The sequence below is a fragment of the Microtus oregoni genome, unplaced genomic scaffold (genome assembly GCF_018167655.1).
Source record: "Microtus oregoni isolate MIOR12 unplaced genomic scaffold, Mior012 000062F_ref0000492, whole genome shotgun sequence".
Lineage (NCBI taxonomy): Eukaryota > Metazoa > Chordata > Mammalia > Rodentia > Cricetidae > Microtus > Microtus oregoni.
Genome location: NW_024543872.1, coordinates 3,040,186 through 3,062,602, shown reverse-complemented (window position 1 = coordinate 3,062,602; position 22,417 = coordinate 3,040,186). Strand labels below are relative to the sequence as shown.

The following is a 22,417-nucleotide window of genomic DNA, read 5'->3' as shown; positions in this document are numbered from 1 at the left end:
GCCTCATGGTGACACACAGATTAATAGAAATGGGTTCATTTAAGATGTAAAAGGTAGCTAGAAATACACCTGAGTCATCGGCCATGCAGTGTTGTTTATATATAGTTTCTGCGTGATTATTTGGGTCTGGGTGGCTGGAAAACAAAAGAAAGTCTCCGCCTACAAAAAGGATCTTTTGAAAAAGCATATGGAAACCTATTACTACAGCAGCTTCCTTTAAAAATACATATATGGTCAACATATAACGGGAGAGACAATGCCCCGACCAGGTATCTTATGCTACCAGTGTGTAGACTGGCCAAGGGTCCCAGGGATCTCCCCAAACAACACAAGGGTATTTAGTTGCTCTCCACAACCTGACAATAAGGTCCTATGGCTAAAGACACAAGATACTTATGTCATCAAACATGGAGAAAATGAGCTGGCACCCAACTTGGAGCTTCACTCCTACTAACTAGCATTCATGGTACTGGAAGGAACTCTGCATGGGTACCAGAGAAGAAAGGTAATGATCAATATTACACAACTACAAACACTGCAACCTGTAGTAGCAATCTGCCTACAAGATATACGAGTACAATAGCAGCACAAATGTTAAAAATAACCAACCACTCTGGATGACTCCCTCCCCAGACCCACCCAGCTCCCCCTCTAACTTCTCATCACATGTATGCCATTACTCTTCCTTTTATTTTCCCTGCCTCTGACTTCCTTAACATATTTTCCTCCCCTCATGGCTAAATACATCACTCCTCTTTCCTTTTTTTTTTAAAGATTTATTTTATGTGTCTGAATGTTTTACCTGCATGTATGTGCACCATGTATATGCAGTTCCTACAGGGACAGAAAAGGGCATCCAGTTCCCTGGAACTGGAATTAGAGATAGTTGTGAGCTGCCTTATGGGTGCTGAGAACCAAACCCAGGTCCTCTTCAAGCACAGTCAGTGCTCAGTCATTAACTGAGTCAGGTCAATTTCTCCTATCTCTCTGTATTCTTTCCATTGTATTTTCAACCAGATATTTTTGTATTTCTCTATCTTAAAGATAAAGTCAAGAAAATATAGTTGTCCTATCACTGTTCTAGAGCTATGACCAAGGCAATTTATGAGAGAAAGTCACTTAATTGGGGGGCTTGCTTTTAGTTTCAAAGGGTAAGTTCCTAACCATCAGGATCCAGCATGGTACTGAGAGTCCTACATCCTGATCCATAGGTGGGAGGCCTGGCATGGGCTTCTGAAACCTCAAATTCCACCCCAAGCAACATGCCTCCTCCAACAAGGACACAGCTACACCTACAAGGGCACACCCCTTAATCCTTTCAAACAATGCATCAAATGAGGACTAAGTATGCAAATAAATAAGTCTATCTTGGAAGATGAAAGACATTAGGAAAACACGGCCCACAGAAACAACTAAGTGGAGCTCACACAGGCTCACAGAGACTGAGAAAACAAGATGGGTCCTGCGTGGGTCTGCACCAGGTCCTCTGTGTGTGTTACAGCTGTTAGTTTGGTGTTTTCGGGGGACTACTAACAGGGGAGTGAGTGTGTCTCTGACTCCTTTGCCTGCTCTTTCAGTCTTTTCTTCCCACTGGGCTGCCTTGTCCAATCTCGATATGATGGCTTTCACCTTGTCTTATTCTATCTTGTTTGGTCCTGTCTGGATGTCCTCTCTTGGAAGCCTGCTCTTTTCTGAAAAGGGAATGGAGGGGGGAGTGGGTCTGGGGGAAGAGGGGAGGTGGAGGGAAGCTCAGAGGTGTACAGGGAGGGGAGACTATGGTTGGGATGTACTGTATGAAAGAAGAAGCTATTTTCAATAAAATAAATCAATAAAATAAGGCTATGGGGGCATTCTCATTCAAAACACAGCAGTATTATAGCCACTGCCTTCACTCCAATTTCACAGAAAAGACTCTGTAAAACATTCACTTAAATAAGTGTCCTTGAGGTCTTCTTTAGAATACTAAGACAAGTTCAAAACCCAAAGAAAGAAACCCTAAACTTCACCATCTCCCATTCTAACAAACTAACTACTCATTTTTTTATGGCCCTTTCCAGGTTCATCCAAATATAACTGCAGCTACATGTTGTATTTCTAAAAAATGTGTGTAAAATTATGCCTTTCCTGTACTGACTTTATACCTTCCTACTATTAAATGACCAAATGCTCTTGGGTTTAAGTGAAATAGCCATGTCAGAATGAAATGATCTACTCCATTATAGTCAGTTTAACCTCTCCCAAGTCAATGGGCAAATAGATTATTTCTACTTTTTAAAAAATTTATTTATTCATTTATTTTATTTTATTTTATTGCTGCTTTGCCTTATGTATGTCTGAGGGTATTGGATCTGGGAGTTATAGACAGCTGTTAGCTGCCGTGTGAGTGCTGGGAATTGGACCCAGGCTCTCTGGAAGAGCAGCCAGTGCTCTTAAACTGATGAGCCGTCTCTCCAGCACTGGTTATTTCTACTTTTAACTACCATACTAAGTGTGCTTCCTTTCCCTTTAAATTATTTCCTTAAATGGCCTATGTCCTAGTTAGGGTTTCCATTGCTGGGGTGAAACAGGATGACCAAAGCAAGTTGGGGAGGAAAGAGTCTATCTGGCTTATACTTCCACAGCACTGTTCATCACTGAAGAAAGTCGGGACAGGAACTCAAACAGGGCAGGAACCTGGAGGCAGGAGTTGAGGCAGAGGCCATGGAGGCCATGGAGCTCTTTATTGGCTGGTGCATGGTTTGCTCAGCCTGCTTTCTTACAGAACCCAGGACCACCAGCCCAGGGGGCTGGGCCCTCCTCCACTGATCACTAATAAAGAAAACGCCTACAGCTAGATCTCATGAAGGCACTTTCTCAATTGAGGTTCCCTCTTAGCAGAAAACTCTAACTTGTGTCAAGGTGACATAGCCTGAAGGTGGCTCACTGGGAGGTATGCCAGCTCCACAACTCTGAGCCTGAGTTCAGTCACTGTCCACACGGTGGAGACAATTTAACTCCTACCAGTTGTTCTGACCTCCATTCCAGTGCTGTGCACATGTACCCCTACTCCCCGGATAAATTAACAAACGCAGAAAGAAAAGAGGAAGGAAAAAAGATTGATAGATGAAAAGAACTATTTTCTTAAATCACCAGGAATGAACAGGAGATAAGAAAGTCTGTCCCACATTGGGGCTCTGTACTGTCACCAGCTTTGCTTCAGGTATAAAAGCTATCTTTCAAGAATGTGGGTGAAGTCAACAATACATGAGCAGGACCTATAAAGGACAGTGTGGTACAGGCCCTCCTATCCTATGCAGTTCTCACTGGAAGATAGGATGGTCACGGGCTTCTGTACTTATTTAATAACAAACACAAAACCTCACTATGCTTTAGCTTATAAAAGTGCAGCCTTTCTCCTTGGCACCAAGTTTTGCCTTTCGGTACAGGCAATTTCAATAAATGTGTTAGATAAATAGATAAATAAAAGCAATACATACCCAGGCATATTTCCTCCAGGCCCAATGAAGGTCTTGAACATTAAATTAAAAGGTACCGGAGGAGACAGGTCATTGCCAGTTGTGGGAGACTTTACATTATAGTTCACGAAAAGATCCCCAAGTTCTTGCTGTCCATAGTTATCAAGCTAAAGAACACATAAAGAAAACAATTAGTGCAGAAGCTATTGAACACAAGGTGCAGAACAAATACTATACACAGTTGCATCCCATAACTGCTCCAGCCACACTAAGGCAGAAGGTCCCCAGCCCAAACATGACCAGGAACCATCTCCACTAGTGAGGACAAGGTCTGCTTGGGAAAAATGGCTGACTCTGGGTCTGAGAAATGAAATGAAGCAAAGGAGCCTGCAATTATCTTCTCACACAAAGAGCAAGGAAGAGCTGTATGCAGAGACTCATTGGCACTTCTGACAGCTCAACTGGACAATTCCACCATCAGGAAGCATAGTGCTGCCACTACAGAAAAGTATCAATGTTTAACTTCTAAATAAGAACAGAGAAAGCCAGCAAGATGGGTGGGAACTCATTGTTTCAGTCTGAATTTTATGGAAATAACAGTTGATACACTTTTGGACAGATGATAAGGATTTAACAAACAGGTTAAAACAGGATGGAGGCATGGACCAAAGTAAACTCTCAGTTTTCTTTATAATTGGTAAGGGAAGTTTCCCTATTTTCTTTAGTCAAAAGCAACAGCGGAGGACAAGCTCATTTTGAAACCCTCACCGTTCAATGGGCCTGGGCCATGCTCACCAGCGACTGCCCATGGAGATGACCACAGAGATGCACTTACTACATGTCCAAACTCTAATAACAACACAGATGAACACAGTCGCCCTCATATCAGCACAGGGTGAACAGTGACTACATTTTTGATATTACATTTATTCATATTTCAAAAAGTTAAGAAAATTAGCTTCAAGGAATTATAAAGGACTTTTCACCTTTCAAACATATTTCCTAATTTCTTGCAAAAAACAGTTTTAAGCTAATTTTACAAAATGCTACACGTGGAGATAGGTCAACAAGGATTGAGGGGCGAGCAAGGAAAGTTAAGTTCGCTGCTGAGTCCACACAGACACAGACAGAGGAGCAAGGGGAGCAAGTTTCAACTGCTGAGTCCACATCAAAGGAAAGAGCTCTTCCCACTGGAGGGAGACTGCGTTTCAGAGGAACTCTTGCTATTCCCAGAGCAGCGGTGGAACCACTGGCACAAACTGGTAGGGCATCACCATCATGTGATCCACACCAAGCAGGTTTTGAACCAGTGACACTACAGAGGCCATTTCTGAGAGCTACACTAGCTCCCAGCTCACTCTTCACTGAGGGTTTTATATAAACAGCAGCAATAAAACACATTGTTCTTGGATACGAAAAGGCTAGAACTCAAACTGCAATCACAGCTCACCAGATCAGACACACTCAGTTCCCAAATTTTACTTTACTTGGAAATGAAAGCAACAGGTATGATTAAAGAGAGACTACACAGTACACACATGGCAATATCCTTAGTAATTCTGAAGGAAAAATAAGAAATCACAACAAAAAAAAAAAAAAAGAAAGAAAGAAAAAGAAAAAGCCAGGCATGGTGGTGCACAGCTTTAATCCCAGCAATGAGGAGGCAGAGCAGACAGATCTCTGTAGTTCAAGGGCCAGCCTGCTCTACATACTGAGTTCCAGGACAGTCAGGACTAAAGTAAGACCCTGTCTCAAAAAATTAAATTAAAAAAATTCCAAAATCAGGGATAATTTCCTTTAAACAAACGTTAATCCTTTGAGAGAGGAAGAAATTGAGCATGTGAGGCCTGAGGCTACAATGAGGACACAGGCCAGAGCTCCATCCCAGCACTGGGAGGAGCATGCTGCTCTAAAAGCACTGCAATAGAACAAACTGACTCACTAACCTTGATGACATTAGAGCAACAAGCTCCCGACAAGAACAATTATACACCACAGGGACTGAAATAAACAACTAGATTAACAAAGTTTTTAATTCAAATGAAGAAGAAAATTCACATCTAAGGTTGGAAGACAAAGTAAATTTTCAGAGAAAAATCTGCAAGCTTGAACAAAAAACAGGGTAAACGTAGCAAAAGAATGTAGCAATTTCTATGAAAGAAAAGCAAAATGTTAAACTGGACACAGTGGCTTACACCCATAATCCCACCACTTGAAAGGCTGAAGAGGAATCACAAATTCAAAAAGATAAAACCAAAACAAAGCAAAATAAAAAACCCAAAAGGGGGTGGGTGGGATGGTTCAGTGTGTTAAGGTTCTTGCCAAACACCTAAAGGCCCGAGTTCAATCCCAGGGATCTATATAGTAGAAAGAGGGAATAGACTTGACTCTCTAAAGCTGTCTTCTGGCCTGCACACTTGAGCCATGGCATAGCTAACCCTTCCCTCATAAGATGGATGAATAAATGAAAAAATACAAACAAGTAAATGTTACCAAGTTCTCTACTCAGTTTTAGACAGATCAATGGAAGGAACGGGTTTTAGAGCTAGGCATGATGGCTCCATGCTTATCATCCCAACAGCTGAGAGGCTGGGGTAGGAGGATCACTTCAAGTTGGCGGCTGGCCTTGGCTACACCGTGAGGTCTACACTGACTAAAAAACAAAGGAAAAAAAGAAAAGTTAAAAAACACAATTGCTTGTCGTTAACCATAGAAGAAAATTTAAGTTGTACTACGTGGGACTTCATGAACACGGTGGAACTGCTGACAGACACAGAAACACAGGAACATACACACAGTTGTTCTGATGTCTCCAAATATCTCACCTGGGCCAGGACACTTTCCATCTCTGACTTCTTCTCAGCAGAACACTTCTTATCGGACATCAGTTTCTGTAAATGAGCTGGAAGAACAGTGTTGGTAAGAGTCACTTCCCATCGCTAAAAGAGTACATTTGAGTTCCAGTGCTAGGCAACTAAAAACAAATCTGAACTTAGTGTTCTTATTTTTTTACTAATCCGCAGACAGTTTTGCAGGGGTGACCTGAATGTTTTCAGGTTTTTCTCTTGTGCTGAGCATAAAACCCACGGCCTTAACCATGCTAAGCAGGCTGTCACTGAGTAACAGCCCCAGACGATAATAATGTCTTGATCACTTGCTGATTAGAAGTTATCTGAATGGAACTAATCTCTTGGAGACTATGATCTGTATGCTTAATCTAAGTATAACTATAACCCAAGTTTTTTTAAAAAAGGAAAAAACGAGAAAAAAAGGGTTCCCCCTTTGTTGTGAGCACCCACAGGAAAGAGGCGCAACCCATACCTTTCAGCAGGTGGTCGGCGCGGAAACACTCTCCACTCTTCACGTCTTTAACCATGAAGTCAGCAAACTTGTCTACATGGCCAGAAGTCCTAAATCAATAAGCAAAAACAGGATAATATCTTAGAAGATCCCCTATAATATGTCTGCCTGGAGATTAGATCCATGTATGTCCAAGATGGAAACTCCCCATCTAGAGCAACCATGTATCCTTCACAGACAGAGACATACATTCTAAGAAAACTCTCTCATTCCCTCTCAAGTTATTTCCTATGGAAAAAGAGATTAGCATATTTACTAACTATCTTAAGGCTGTATGACATATCAGGATAGTTCATATTTGTTCCATTATTATTAGCCATCTAAGCAAAAGCCAACATCATCAGGAATTTGATGAGCCAAGAATTCATCACAGCTCAGTACAGATCCTGACCTACACTGGCATTAGTATTATCTTTACAGTTACCATTAGTAGGACTAATGGCTCACTGAGTTTATCCAGATCTTACAGACTTATCAACAGGGATGCCTCTCGTCTTAATTGGCTATGATTATTAACAGCACCCCAAAGAAGCTAATAATAAAAACTGCCATCTTACCTAACAATATTAAATGTTAGTAAGGATGAGACACAAAGTGATAAGAATTCTTTTTGCATGGTTACAGAAATCCTATCCCATTTTAAATATCTTGAACATACATACACCTTTGCATTGAAATTTTAATACATAAAGAGCATGGATGAGAATGCCTATTACATGAACAATTTATGTCATGGAAATAATCAAGGATATATCCAAAAATGCACCTATTTGAACACAACTTCAGAAACACTTTAAATGCCTATGATATGTCACTAACTAAATCATATTACATTCATAAAACAGAACACTATGCTGTCACCAAAAAACGCTTTTTAAAATTAAAATTATTCGGGGCTGGAGAGATGGCTCAGTGGTTAAGAGCATTGCCTGCTCTTCCAAAGGTCATGAGTTCAATCCCCAGCAACCACATGATGGCTCACAACCATCTGTAATGAGGTCTGGTGCCCTCTTCTGGCCTGCAGACATACATACAGATAGACTATTGTATACAAAATAAATAAAAGTAAAAAAAAAAAATTAAAATTATTCATTCACTGTATATGTCAGGGTATGTCTACGTATGTGGCTGTATGCGACAGGGACAGAGAGCAAGCTGTAGGAGTCATTTTACCCTCTATACCATGTGGTGCTGGGGAAGTGAAATAAGAGTGTCAGTTTTGGCAGCAAGCACTTTTATCTGCTGAACCATCTCAATGGCTCCAAAAATGCTTACGACAGATTTAACTTTGTAAGTAAATGCTTACCTACATTGCATAAAGAAATGCAATGTGTTCATCATGTTCAAATATGCAGGAACATTCAGAAGAATGAAAAGACAAAAAGTAATTTGAATGTGGCTATCTGTGAGCAGCAGGCATGTCTCTTTTTTTGTTTTTCACTAACTTTCTAAATGAGCAGTTTCTGTAATCAAAACTTATTATTATTATTATTGTTATTATTTTATAAACAAAAAGTATTAACTTTGAAAGGACTTCTCCCATCAAAGCAGAATCTCACTTTAAAACTGGTTCAGGGGTGAGCATGGTGCAGTCGATTTCCAGGATCTGCTCCTCTTGGATGAAGTGCTGCCTCCAGGTCTGGATGATATTGTTCTTCAAAGCACATCCTACTGGCCCGAAGTCATACAAGCCACTGACCCCTGTGAGCAAAGAGAAGCAAGCATGGGCTCTTCTTGTTACTCTGACACATATGCTGCCCACAGCACAAGCCCCTCTGCACCAAAGAGCACCATTTCCAGCTGGCTGATCAAGGGAAACCTAAAGGCTCCCTCCACTCTGTCTCTGTGCTGTAATTTCACAGAGGGTTAGCCCCAAGTTACACTAACTGAAGTCACAGATGCAGGGGCAGGATGAAAAAGCAAACTGCGGTGTATGTGCAAAACAAGCCACACTGGCAGAGAACAATAACCTAAGGGTCAGCACTGCATTCTCTTATTTACTATGGGTACTTGGGCTGTTATTTATACCTCAAGAGGTACAACGTTCAAAGATGTACTTAGCCAAGCCCAGGGAAATTTAAGTGGCCAAGGATCTGTTTGACACAGGCAGTTCTTCTATATTTAATCAGTGGGCCCTCGTACAGCACTCAGAAAAATGTGTGTCACGCTGAAGAACATCCCTGACCCATGCCCACAAAGAATACGGCAAGGACTGCATATGACTGAGGTCCTGTGAGGAGGGGCAGCCAGGCCATCAACAGTACAGGTCTTAGGCAAAATGCACCAACGTATAAACACACAGTCACAGCAAATGCCTAAAATCTGAGCCGAGCAATCCCTACATGCTAAGAGAGAAAAGAGAATTCATAGAACAGAATGAGAGACCCTGGAACACTCAGCCTTTCAGGACGTTTCCATCAAATCCTTCTCTCAGGGCTCAGAACCCGGGGGGGGGGGGGGGGGCAGAAAGAGTCTAAGTGCCAGAAGGGATGAAGGGAATCAGGAGAACAAGGCCTTCTAAACACAACAGGGCCGACACACACATGAACTCACAGAGACCGAGGCAGCATGCACAGGGCCTGCACAGGTCTGCATCAGACGGGGTCCTAGAGCTGAAAGGAGAAGTGGGTGCATGGCCCCATCCCTAATCCAAAAGCTGTCTCCCACTGACAACCACTTGCAAATGAAAACTTAAGTTTTCTCTAAGGGGAACAAACCACTCTTAAGGGTAGGATGCATGCCCAAAAATAGATGGCCAACAGAAAAAAACTCAAAGGTTATTTTTGGGGGTTCCCTGTCTCATAATATTATGTCAAGGCCTTTTCTTTCTTCCTTTTTTAAATTTTCTTTTTAAAGATATATTTACTTATTATGTATACAATGTTCTGTCTGCACATTAGCCTGCAAACCAAAAGAGAACATCAGATCTCACTATAGATGGATGGCTGCAAGCCACCATGTGGTTGCTGGGAATTGAACCCAGGATCTCTAGGAAGAGAGAGCAATCAATGCTCTTAACCTATGAGCCATCTCTCCAGCCCATTTAAAAAAAATATATAATATATATATATATATTATATATATATTAATACTACAGGTCCTTTGGGCATATATTAAGCCTTCCAGTTTTGTGTTTTTATAGGATTCCTGCGTGTGTGAATGAGTGGGTCTCTGCACCACAATTTTCTTGGGCTCTTTATCTTCTGCTTGTTTCATTCTATTCTAATTTATTTATTTTTGTTTCATCTTACTATATTATATTTTATTATTAACCTGTAAGAGCCTGTTTGTTTTCCAAGGAGAGACAGAAAGGGGTGGATCTATATGAGAAGGAAGGTTGGTAGGAGTAGAGAAAAGGAAAAACCGCAATCAGGATATATTATATGGGGGGGGGGGGGAACTGATTTTCAAAAAATAAAACAAAAGTGAAGGGTAGGGAAGTACTAAGAGTGGGCATTATGTCAAATGTCAACTCCTGAGTAACAGAACAACAAATTAAGTGTCTTCTCTCCTTTATGGGATCTGACACAATCAGATATCAGTTCACAAACCAAGCTCTTAGCTAAGCATAGCAGAGTCACTAACAACACCACTGCTCCTTCATCATCCCCTACCTCCATAAATAGCAAAAGCTTGATCATAGAAAAACCTCCTCTTCAAAGTATCCTCCATTTTTGCTCTGTCTACGACGTCATCCTTGGGCTGCAGCGCCAGCTCCTACAAGAGAATAAGCAGAAGACTGAGACTGGACAGGGAAGTGGGGACTGAACCTAGCTCATTCCCTAGCAGAATCCTACATAAAATGCCAAAGAGATAAGATTTTGAGAAGCTGAAGGGAGCTGCAGTCCCACAAACACTTTGAACAACAGAAAAGAAGCTGTTACAGTTTGGATCTTGCTGTCCCCCAGCAAAGCTCGTTGGAGGCTGCTCTCTGGCTGATAGTATAGCAAGGAGGTGGACATAATAGGAGAAGGAAGTTAGGTGACTGGAGGAAAGCCCTTGAAGGGGCCTCTTCTCGCTCTTTGCTGGGGGCAACAGTATTCTTCCCCACGCCATCTGCACCACAGGCCTAAAAGCTATCATGCTGAACAGACTGCAACCTCTGACACTCTGAGACAAACAAGCCTTTCTTCCTTGGACACCTCTGGGGTGTCACTCACAGCAATGGATAGTTGAATAATACAGACAACTGCACTTATGTAGGAAAGAATATGTTTACTTTAAAGACCAGAGAGATTAAGCAAGAAGTCAGGCATGTGGCCCATTCTTACAATCCAGGCACTGAGTGCTGAGGCCAAAGGAGTTTAAGGCTAACCTTGATCTCCAGAAAACAAAGACCTATTAAGCTTCTTCAGATACAGTGAAGCAATTTAAGCAATAACTGAGTTTTAAAGTATTCCTAGTAAGACAATCACTTTAAAACCTCAGATTGCTGACAAACACAGGAGCCTGAATTCAGACCCCAACACCATATAAAAGCACATTCTGGTGACATGCATCTGTAACCCCAGCATTGGGAGATGGAAATAGGGAATCCCCAGGGCACACTGACTAGCTAATCTTGTCAAATTGATGAACTCCAGTTTAAATAAGAGACCCTTCTCTCAAAAAATAAAAGGGACACAATAGAGGAAGACACCAGACACCTCTGGCCTCTACATGCACAGACACAGACTGACACACAACCCTCCCCAAACCCAAAACAAAACAAAACGAAACAACTTCCCAAACTACTTTAGTGATAAGTTTATGATTTAAAAAGTTCTGGAGTTAGATATAAGATAGATGACAATAAAACCATTAAATTAAGCCTAGGAGAACTCTTACAAAGAAATGTATGTCCTCAGAAAAATTCATGTAGCTTATTACATCTAGGATTTGGAGGACAGCGAAAGTGTGGGTTCAGGAGCAGGGAAGCTTTAGAGAAAATGTGGCATTGTAAGCCGCACTTGATTCTTGAAGTACTGGGGCTCGAACCCAGGGCCTCGTGTGTTAGGCAACACTCTACCACTGGGGCTCGATCCCAGGGCCTCGTGTGTTAGGCAGTGCTCTACGAAGGAGCTGCAGAGCCTGGAGTTGTTCTCTGAAAGCACAGGAAGTTGGTTAGGTAGAGGAGAAGGAAAAGCCACACTGAATAAGAACAATGATCAAATGACATTTGTTCAGAAAGCTTTCGAGATCTTTCCTACCCCAAGAGATGAGCTAAAGAAGAATAAGCCTACACCTATTAACGTGTCTATCTTAGCACCCTAAGACTTACCTTTGCTTCCAGAACTCTCTTCCGGGCCTTGAGCTCAGCTACTGCTCTGTCCACATCCACCTGTGGGGCTTTATCTTCTTTCAACTTGCGCACAAGGTCTCCCTGGTCAACAAACAAGCTACATTCAAAATTGGTTTCAGAAAACAAGGAACACTAGTAATCTATTTTTAAACATGCATTTAAAAAGTATTCATACACAAATAACAATTTCACATATTTCTTTTATAAGGGTTCGTATGAACAACTGAAGGCCTGTGTCCTCAGCAAACACAGTCCAGAAAACTATAATAACTGGGCTCACATGGTGAGGTAAGTGGGGAGAGAAGGGCAGAGCTCATACGGAAATGAACTACCGACACTGAGTGTTCAGACAGGTCACCAGCAGACCAGACACAGCTAAAGAGAGTAGTGACCTAAGAGACTTCAGAAACCGCCTGAAATAGTTCAGAAAGACAGAGTTGAAACCCTCAGGCTGGCAAAGAAAGATGGAGAGTCTAACACATTCAACTACAATGTAGAAGAAAGGGGGCAAAAACTTTAATAGGCAAAATTTTGGAAGATGGTGACTATGAAATATCTATAACTGTACAAAGACACAAACTATCAGATCAGAAAGCACAAGAAAATCCAAAGACACACACAAAATCCACACCCAGCAAGCCATGGTAAAACAGGCTGGATATAAAGATTAGGTTTTCACTTCCTGTCAGCTGTGAAACCTGGGGCAAACTGAAAATCTCTCTGGGTTCCTCCAGCATAAATTCACTGCATATTTATCCCCGCCTCCCATGCTGTTACAAAACACTGTAGCATGATTAATAAAAACTCAGAGACAGATAATGGGGTTCAACCTGAAGGTCAGAAAAGCAAAAAAAGCCAGCCACTGGCTCTTACCTCAACTTCAGTCCAAAATGGCGATTCTGCCTCCAGGAATCTCAGAATGAGACAGTGTCTGAGAGCTGTCTCCTTCCATCTTATATTCCTCTCCAGGGCTGGGATTAAAGGCGTACACCACTACTGCCTGGTTTCTGTGACAAACTAGTGTGGCTACTAGGATTAAAAGTGTATCACCACTGCCTGGTCTGTATGGCTGATCAGTGTGGCTATTTTACTCTCTGACCTTCAGGCAAGGTTTATTTATTAAAATACAAATGAAGTATCACTACAAAACATCAAGTATTTCAATGCACCTAACCGTGTGCACGCAAAAATGACTGACAGCCATCACTGGGCTGTCAAGTCCCTCAACCTGGCTGTGGCCATAGATGCTTAAAGCCCAATCTATTGCAAGATGAATTGTTTTTGCCATCTGCCGCCTCTCAGGAAACATCAAGCGATGTTTCTTTAGCTCCAACACCTGGTCAATTTCATTTCAAGTCTTCCTGTCTACCTGCTCCACCTCAGATTAGATTGCTACAGACTGCCTGCTTGTCACATCCAAATCATCTAACGATAACACAAACTCAAATAACCTGAAGTCACGCCATTTCTCATCTTTAAGCTTTACTTCATAAACACAATCCACCCTTAGCTTGGTAACTGTCTCTACCCTGTGCTCAGTGTCAATTTTCCTACCCACCGTATTTCCCGAGCTTAAAGCAGCCTACCAAACATTTCCAAACACTCCAACCTGGCTGCCCCTAAAGCTGTTCCAGTTAAAAAAAAAACAAAAAAAAAAAAACAAACAAACAAAAAAAAAAACGCTGCTTCTCCCATCTCCACACGGGCTGAGATGGTAGCCGTGTTTTCTTCCTCTCTAAGAGCCTGGGCCCTGGAGGGCTTCTGAGCACATTCTCCTCTGGGTATCATTACTTTCCAAGTCCCCACTCCTCCCGTCATTCTGTCAGCCTCTTCTGGACCCAATGTTCTCTAGAAAGTGAAAACAAAACACCACCAACAACACTGGAACCTAAAGCCAGCACTTTCTGTCCGTTCAGAAGCATTTTCCCAGACCCCAGTGCATTTTCCAGGAATGAGCACAGTAAAACATGACATAAAGACAGCACACTTGTGTTGTGGGTAATTTTTATAAAGTGATATTAACTGGCTGAGAAAAAGCTGCACAGTATTTGAAAAAACAAAGCATTAATGGCAACGCTGCTGGGATCTACACAACCAACACAATATGCCTTTGCCAGTGCACACCTACAGCAGCAGAAGCACGGGAAATCTGGGCAGTGGCGTAAGTGTCTGCTCACCTCGTCACAGCTCCCAAGAGGTATGAAATTTGAAAACTGAAATTTACGCCCTGGCAATGCTGAAGCATGCATGGGTTCTGTTGAACTTGTCCATATTGGGTTCATGGCCTAAGCTGATGAGAACGACTGACCAGGTAGGTCTTTTCCTTCCCAAGAGATATACTAGACTAGAATAACATAGGAAAACAAGCAGGAAGACCTTAAGATGCATCACCCCAAGTCACTTTTGGTCTTTTAAAGCACAGGTATTCAGTGGCCAGCCTTCACACGAAAGTTCTGTGAGGGCGAGGTTTCCTATGGTTGAGTTCACCATCTTCCCAAGCCAGCAAAGAAGGGAAAAGTTATGCTTATTCTGAGTAATGGAATAATAAAACCTCAATTTTATTACTAATCTAAACCAAAAGCATTAGAGATGCCTCCGACTCGAGGATTTCTACTTGCTAATTATTTTTCTTCAGAACCCATCCACGTTTGGGGGCTTCTCTGTGTGCAGTGAACGAAACTGGCCTGCATGCATCCAGGCCACAGTAGAAGCCCTGTTTCTGGGTGGAAGCTTAACAATAGACACACAGCCGAGTGTGTGACATGGGGAATGGTTAACACAGAGCATCGTCCTAAGGGACTACACCCTCAGGGACCCTCCTGGGTTATGCCCAAGCAGCACTCAACAGAAAACAGTACCTGGCTTAACACATGTGGCTAGTTGACTCTTGATAGGGTCAATGAGTCCATCTTAGATTTCCAAATGTCTTATACTACTGAGAAAACATCATAAACTTTTCACTTACCCTTTGTGGGTTAAGCAAGAGGTTTAGGTCACTCTTGGCTCAGAAAATCAAAGCCAAGAAAGACTTAAGGCTCCTCACATCCTCACGCTGTCTCCCCACAACTAGAAGACATTAGTTTTTATACATAGGTTCAAAACGCCATCCAACTAGCAACCTAAGAAAAGAAATTACAGGCCAACAGCGGCTTAAGAAGCAGCGTTCCAATGGCGAGCAACTCAGAAAGATGCATTTACTAAGAGCATACTGTGTGCCGGGGGCAGGAGGTGCAGCACTTTACACAAACTCAGTTTCATGATTACAACTTTTCTGTACACTAGATGAAGATGTTTGGCTACTGAAGGTTGAATGATCAGTTGTCTAAAGATACCAGCTATGAAAGCAAAGTCACAATCCCAACTGTGGAAATGTAGCTTTCCAAACGGCAAGGTTAAATTGACAGCTCATTAATCCTTAAACAAAACACACACACACACACACACACACACACACACACAGGCCTGTGTGTAAAAAGACCCACCTAGGAACTCTTCAAAGCTTCTCTTGTACTTACAATAATTATTAAGCTCTCCCTTGGCGGTAAAGAAAATTATCCTACTACAGTTAATCTGCTGGAGCTTCAAGCCACACTCACATCCAAGTCCAGAGAGTGAAACCAAAGCCTCATAAATCTCTCCACCAGCACCTATAACCTCTAGAACAGGTGTGTCACCTCCAAAGACACCACTTGTACCAACAAGTATGAAGATCCACACAGCTGCAACTATAAAACCCCGAATTTTTGTTAAGACGGAACTAAGAAGTCTTTTTGTTTATTTGTTTTTTGACATAGGATGTTTCTGTGTAGTCCTGGTTATCCTGGAACTTGCTTGATACACCAGGCTGGCCTCAAACTCAGAGATTGGCCTGCTTCCGCCTCCTGAGCGCTGGGATTAAAGGCATGTACCACACCATGCTTGGCTTTTTGTTTCTGCTTTTTGGGATTTTTAAAAAATTTTTTTTTGTTTGCTTTTAATGAGAAAAGCAATCTTGGTAACAAGAAATGGACAACAACTGAATGGGAACAGGTAAACTGTGATGTCCGAAGCTATATCCTTTGGATTACTAAGCAACAGTAGTGGTGAAGGTCAAGGCAGAGACAAGGAACAGACAGAATGGAGAAAGGAAAACACTGGCTGCAGCTTTTCCAGGACTGTTGGAGACAGCAGTCCAAACCTAAGCCAGAACTTGTAAAAGCTCATGGACTCAGGGCCGCCTCGGGTACCCTCAGGAGAGGGGCTCCTGGGATCATTGCTCCCATCTTCTGGCACTGGAGTTGTAAGCATGTGCCACCACTCCTAGCTTGTTTCCTGGATGCTGAAGATGGCCGCATGGGACTTAACTGACTGGGCATCTCTCCATCCTCAGTGCTCCTCTTTACCGTCATAAAGTCATCAAAAGAAGAGCTCTTCTGTGAGCTATTTCTGAACAGCAAGCTCCTGACTTAAAATGATTTAACTTACAAATTTTCTTTTACTTAATTTTTATTTAATGTTCATTGGTGTTTTGCCTGCATGCGTCTGTGTGAGGGTGTGACATCGTGGAGTTACAGACAGCTGTGAATTGCCGTATAGGTGCTGAGACTCGAACCTGCATCCCTCCGAAGAGCAGTCAGTGCTCTTAACGGCTGAGTCATCTCTCCAGCTCCTCAATTCTCAACTCACTAGAAAGTGCACTTTGAATTTTGAGCTTCTACCATTTCCCAGGCCAGAGATATATAGGATCTCTTATGATACTGGGCAGCAGCAGTGAGCCAAACAGCCAAACAATCAGAAGGGTGAACAAAACACTCTATGGTGGCCTGGTTGTTAAGCTGGATATTCTTAGGTAAGTTATCAGGCAGTTTCAACTTACACTATTCTCAATATACAAAGAGTTTACCAGGACACAACCCATCGTAGGCAGGGGAACACTTGTATTACAAAATAAAATGGAAATTTTAAAAAATAGTAAATTTAAAAAATAATTTACAATAAAAAACAATATAACAGGAACAGTCTGAAAATAGAGCTATTTTTAAAAGTTAAAAGTCAGTTTTATAATAATTTTGCTAATCTCTTAAACTATAATTTATCAAAGGCAGATTATCATACATGCTGCTATTAAAAATACTTTTGGGATAAAAAGTTTATTAAGAGCCGGGCGATGGTGGCGCACGCCTTTAATCCCAGCACTCGGGAGGCAGAGGTAGGCGGATCTCTGTGAGTTCGAGACCAGCCTGGTCTACAGAGCTAGTTCCAGGACAGGCTCCAAAGCCACAGAGAAACCCTGTCTCGAAAAACCAAAAAAAAAAAAAAAAAAAAAAAAAAAGTTTATTAAGGAGATCATACATCGTTGGAAAAAAGGGAATCTGAAAGTCTTTTCAGGTTATTGTAGAAATTCTTCTTTAATGGAAACTCTGAGAGGTAGTAGTTTCTTGTAAGTGATTTCTTAAGGCCCAGTAGGATGGCTCAGACAGTAGGGGCCTGTTGACAGTCTGGCAGCCTGAGTGATCCCTGGGGACCACGGTAGGAGGACTGAACTTATTCCTGCAATACTTCCTATACAATAATAAGCATTAAAAAGAAAAAAATTATATCCTTCAGACTGTTCTGACCTCCCAAAAAGCGTGTGGCATGCATGTGCACACACATTCAGAAAATAAGAATGTAAAAATTATTTTTCATGTGATTTCAAAGAATTAGACAGCTCAGTTGGTGGCATGCTTGTCTAGCATGCAGACACCTGGAAGTTCAAGCCCCAGCACAGAACAGCAATCCCAGCACCAGGAAGGTGGAAGCTGGAAGTTCAAAGTCATTCTTTGCCACAGCTGTAAGTTTGTGGCTAGCTAGGGATACATAAAACCTTGTCTCAGGGAAAAGCATCTCAAGTTTGAGGCCACAATGTGGGACCCTCTCTCGGGAGAACAGAAAGTTATTTCTAACTCAGAAACTGCAGCGCTGAACTTTCTACATCCTCTTACATAAACTCAGATATGTAGCTTAGGATTCTGAAGAGATCTTTGCCAGTGCCTGTTCCCATCAGTGTCCTGATCATCTGGGGCCTCATTTATCATACAATACCAAAAACTCTGCCTTTGCTAATACCACTACTTACCACATCAAAAAGTTCTTGAAGCACTGTGCTGCTGTCAAGCTCAGTTTTAATAAAAACCAGTTTTCCAAAACTGTAGTTTTGTAAAGGCTTGAATTTGATTTGGGGGCACAACTATTACTGGTAATACCCTCCAAAATACATGCCACTATCAAGAACCCTTTAATACCTCCCCAAGGGCCACGCTGTAAAGTCTTCGATTGCACAAGGTTCACAATGGAAATTTGTGAAATAGACAGACTAGACTCCACATTTCCACACACGTCCGAGGAGAAAAGAGCTTAACTAGGTGATCTTTAAACTCTTTCCAATGACACTGGACTCAGTATGACTCAAAGTTCCAGGCAATTAATCAACACACATTACTTCTGGAAAATCAGAAAAGAATACAAACTAACAAATAAATTAAGCCAACTATTCAGAAAATATCCTAAAGAACAACAAAACAAACCCAAACAATGAAACCAACAAAAAAAGCCAACATAACAACTTAATAAAGGGCAGAAATGTCACACACAAAAGCTCTCCATGATCAAAGCGTCCCAGTCTTACTACAGATGGATACTATGTACTGCAGTTCCAGGCTAACGTGGCAGAGGGAGGGGTTTGGAGTGTGGGGTGGTTTTTTTTCCCCCAAATTAGATGTATTCTTCCTAAGGAAGGAGATTTTAAGTTACAGCAAAAACAAAGGAACCACACCTATGTGTGTGGAGTGGTAGGTGGATGGAAGGAGACTGAATACATACAGAACATACTATTTAAAAAACAAAACTGAAGCCCAGAGTGAAATTCAAAATGAAAGCCTATTAATTGAGACAGGCTCAAACTAGAGCAAAGTGGCAGAATTTCCTGAAGCTATCGCAGCTCTGCTCCAATGAATTGTTTCCGAAACAAGATTCCTCCGTCCTCGGCTAGAGAAACGATTGCATCAGGCGCCAGCGCAGGAGCTACCAGACTGGTGTTTACTGCTAGTAGGTCATGGATGCTAGGGCCCTGCTGGAAGCTCTGGCTCTCGCTGGGTGTGGGGATCATCTGAAATACGTTTCTCCTTTCCCTCTCTCGAGTCTGATCTCCACTCAGTGCTACAGAAAAGAGGGAGGTCTGCATTAAATCCCCAGGTCCTCCTAAGAAACCTTCCTTCCCTGCCGCAAAATCTCATTTCCAGGTGCTCCACCCGAGGATGGATGACTTCACCGAGTGGCTCAGTCAGTCCATTTACAATATCCAGCTTGATCCTAAAGCTCACTGCCTCCAGACACCCTCTTAAGAAGTCAAAAAAACTGACAGGAGGGAGGAATCGTGAATTTGCATGGGTATTGAGGAGTGGGGAGTTCGACACCTCTCCACAGCCACGTTTCAACTGTATCTTCTGAGCCAGTCCTGGAGCTAACACCGAAGGAAGGAAGGTGAAAAGAAGGAAATGCTTCCCAAAGCATCCTCAAGTCTAGAGAGAAGCGCAGCCTCGGCTCGTCACCGCACCGGGAACGGGTCAAGAAACCAGGCCACCGGGGTGCAAGGGCGGAGGAGCCTGCGGCGGGATTCGGGGTACGCAGCGAGGGCACGAGGCCCAAAGATTGCGGGTGCGGGAGCCGCGCGTGGACGGGGAAAGGACCGCCCGGAGGGGGCGCCGCGCAGGGGGACCGGTACCTGCTGGCGCACGGCTAGCCGCAGTGGGGCCAGCAGCTCCTCGGCGCTGTCCATGCTGCTCCGGGAGGCTGCGGGCTGCGCGGGAACGCTGAGGAGCCGCAGAGATGCGGGCGCGGCGAAGACTCTGGGCGGCGACAGTAGCAGCAGCGCGGCGCGGGAGGCTCTGAGCAGCGTGGGCAGCGGACAGGGCATGAGCACGCCGCCTCGGCGGTGCGCAGGGCGGCTACGGAAGCGGCGCACGGCCCGCCCGGTGCATGATGAAATAGGGCAGGCAGGCCGCAGGCGCGCGCAGCCGCATTTTCCACAGGCGCGCGCAGCCGCTGCGTCTGCAGCCGCAGATTCGGCACAGAACCCGGAAGGGCACCGACTTGCTGAGGGACGAGTGAGACGGACGCTGCAGCCAAATGCGCTGGAGGACAGGGCTTCTCAGCGTGCAGACCTAGGTGCCCGAGCATCTTCACATCGTGGGTCCAAACTGGAGCACACACACTTCTGTTTGTTCCTCAGCTCGCTGCTTAGAAGAGTATATACAGTCACATCAACTAGGGACCTGGAGTTAGTAATCGTCAGGGCATGGTGGTGCACAGCTGTAATCCCTGCACTTGGAAAACTGAGGCAAGAGGATCATGAGTCCAAGATCAACTTAAGATACATAGTAAGCCTCCGTTCCAAAAAAAAAAAAATTGTTCAAGCTCCAATGTTCCTCAGACTATTAATGGGAATGGGGTTGCTGCTCTTCTCAGGGCATGCCAGTTAACTAGAAAGACAGGTATGAAAGCAAGGAAAGGTGACTTTACTTGGCAAACCAGCTAGTGGAGAAGTCAGGGGAACTCTCGCCTCAAAGTTTTTTGAAGGAAAACTGACTTAGTAAGTGTTATATAGTAGGTGATGAACGCTCCCAAACTTGAGGGCGCCTCACAGTCAGCAAGCCAGATGCTGATGAACCAAATGAAGTACTTCTCCCTATGGTCCAGTCAGGAGACACTACCTTCCAGTTTGGCACCTGGGGCTATTCTTGTCATTGATCAGTTACATTTTACACAAGAGACAGTCTAGAGGGTAGTGAAGCTGGCCCAAGGCCCTCTTTCGGATAGCCAAACTCCTTGCGATGAGAGACCTCAAGTTCTCAGCTCCCAAAAATATTTGATGCTGGTTTTCAAGATGAGGAACCAGGCACAAGGCAGTTACTAATTTACCCAGTTATCACCAAGACAGGAGCTGACCAACAGGAGGAGGCTTGTGAGATTCAGGAAAGGTCTTCATTGCTTTCAGCACCGATTTTAGGGATCATGCATATTTTTATTAGCTTTGCTAGAGATAACTGAAAAGTTTTTGTGGCCCAATAAACCTCTCTGCTGATGCAATAATCTAAATCAGACCAAATGAAACTGAATTAGAAAAAGCCCAGGTTTAATGGATTTTGGTGCTCCCTGGTGGCCTTCCAGGCCCTCAGAGAGGAGATGGGGAAGGAAGACTGGAAAACCATGTGTTGGTTCTCTTGGGGGAGGCAGTTTAAGTTGACCCCTCAAGACCACCCTGTGGGAGTGGTCTTGAGCATCTCTGGGGAGGGGTCACCGTTTAGGGACTTTCTCAGAGGTTGAGTCTGGACTGAGGCAACTTCCAGAGGAGGAGGCTTGGGATGGAACTTCCACCCAAACATTCCAGACTCTTTCAGTATAGGGATGCCAGGGGCTGGGGCACCATGGAAATCCTTGTATTTCTCAGGAACTTGAGGGTTTGAACCAATTTAAATCACTGGTCTTTCCCTAGGGCCTGCACAGATGTCCAAAGGTGACCTTTCAAGGTCTGGGGGCTTAAATTTCACCCTCAGAACTTGCTAATGTCATCAGTTTCTAAAACATATATCCTGTTAAGAGCCTGACAAAGATCCCTGTTTCTTTAACCCTCACCTACAATCATCTTCCGTAGTGCAGACCACCATGTTTCTTTCTCTATAGAAAGTCCCAAACCCTAGTCTGCAGGAGTCAGGTCCAAGTTTGCTCGCATCTCCACACACTTGACAGTCTCGGGCACACCTTTCTGTTTGTTTGTTTGGTTTGGATTGCAAAGATGGTGCTTTCAGTGGCTGGCCTGGCCTGCAGCTAACAAGCCTGCTTTGAGTAATTCCAGGCAGGCCTTTACCCATGGTTGCACAGTTCCCAGTGTAGAGAACCTATGAGCTAGTCCACGCACTGACTGGACCCCTTTCCTGTGAACTTGGCCCTTTGTTGCCGACCTGCAAATTTCACTTAGCAATTGAGAATAATTTCTAGGCATGGAAGACATTTGAAAAAATTTGGGGTAAATAGCCAGATTCCTCATTTCTTCTTCTCCTTGTTTTGGCATTTGTTGTGAGGGTTTGGTCTTTTTATTTATTTGTTTGTTTGGTTGGTTGGTTATTTGGTTGGTTTTTTTTTTTTTCAACAGGGTTTCTCTGTGTAACAGTTCTGACTGTCCTGGAACTGATTTTGTAGACCAGTCTGGCCTGGAACTCACTGAGATCCACTTGTCTCCCAAGTGCTGGGGTTAAAGGTATGCATCACCACCACCCAACCTGTTGTGAGGGTTTTAGGTCTAGGT

At 43.3% G+C, this 22,417-nt stretch overlaps 1 protein-coding gene across 1 annotated transcript in view; it reads right to left on the bottom strand.

Moving 5' to 3' along the window:
- Gars1 (glycyl-tRNA synthetase 1) overlaps positions 1-20,101 on the bottom strand; it is a 40,763-nt gene extending 20,662 nt beyond the window's left edge. Inside the window, exons 1-7 of the mRNA XM_041640083.1 lie at positions 19,838-20,101; positions 12,076-12,177; positions 10,430-10,532; positions 8,375-8,516; positions 6,777-6,865; positions 6,281-6,357; positions 3,477-3,622 (exon numbers count right to left, since the gene is read on the bottom strand). Of these exons, the coding sequence (XP_041496017.1) occupies positions 3,477-3,622; positions 6,281-6,357; positions 6,777-6,865; positions 8,375-8,516; positions 10,430-10,532; positions 12,076-12,177; positions 19,838-20,029 (851 nt within the window). The 5' untranslated portion in view covers positions 20,030-20,101. The remainder of the gene's footprint in view (positions 1-3,476; positions 3,623-6,280; positions 6,358-6,776; positions 6,866-8,374; positions 8,517-10,429; positions 10,533-12,075; positions 12,178-19,837) is intronic.
- Positions 20,102-22,417: the final 2,316 nt, after the last annotated feature.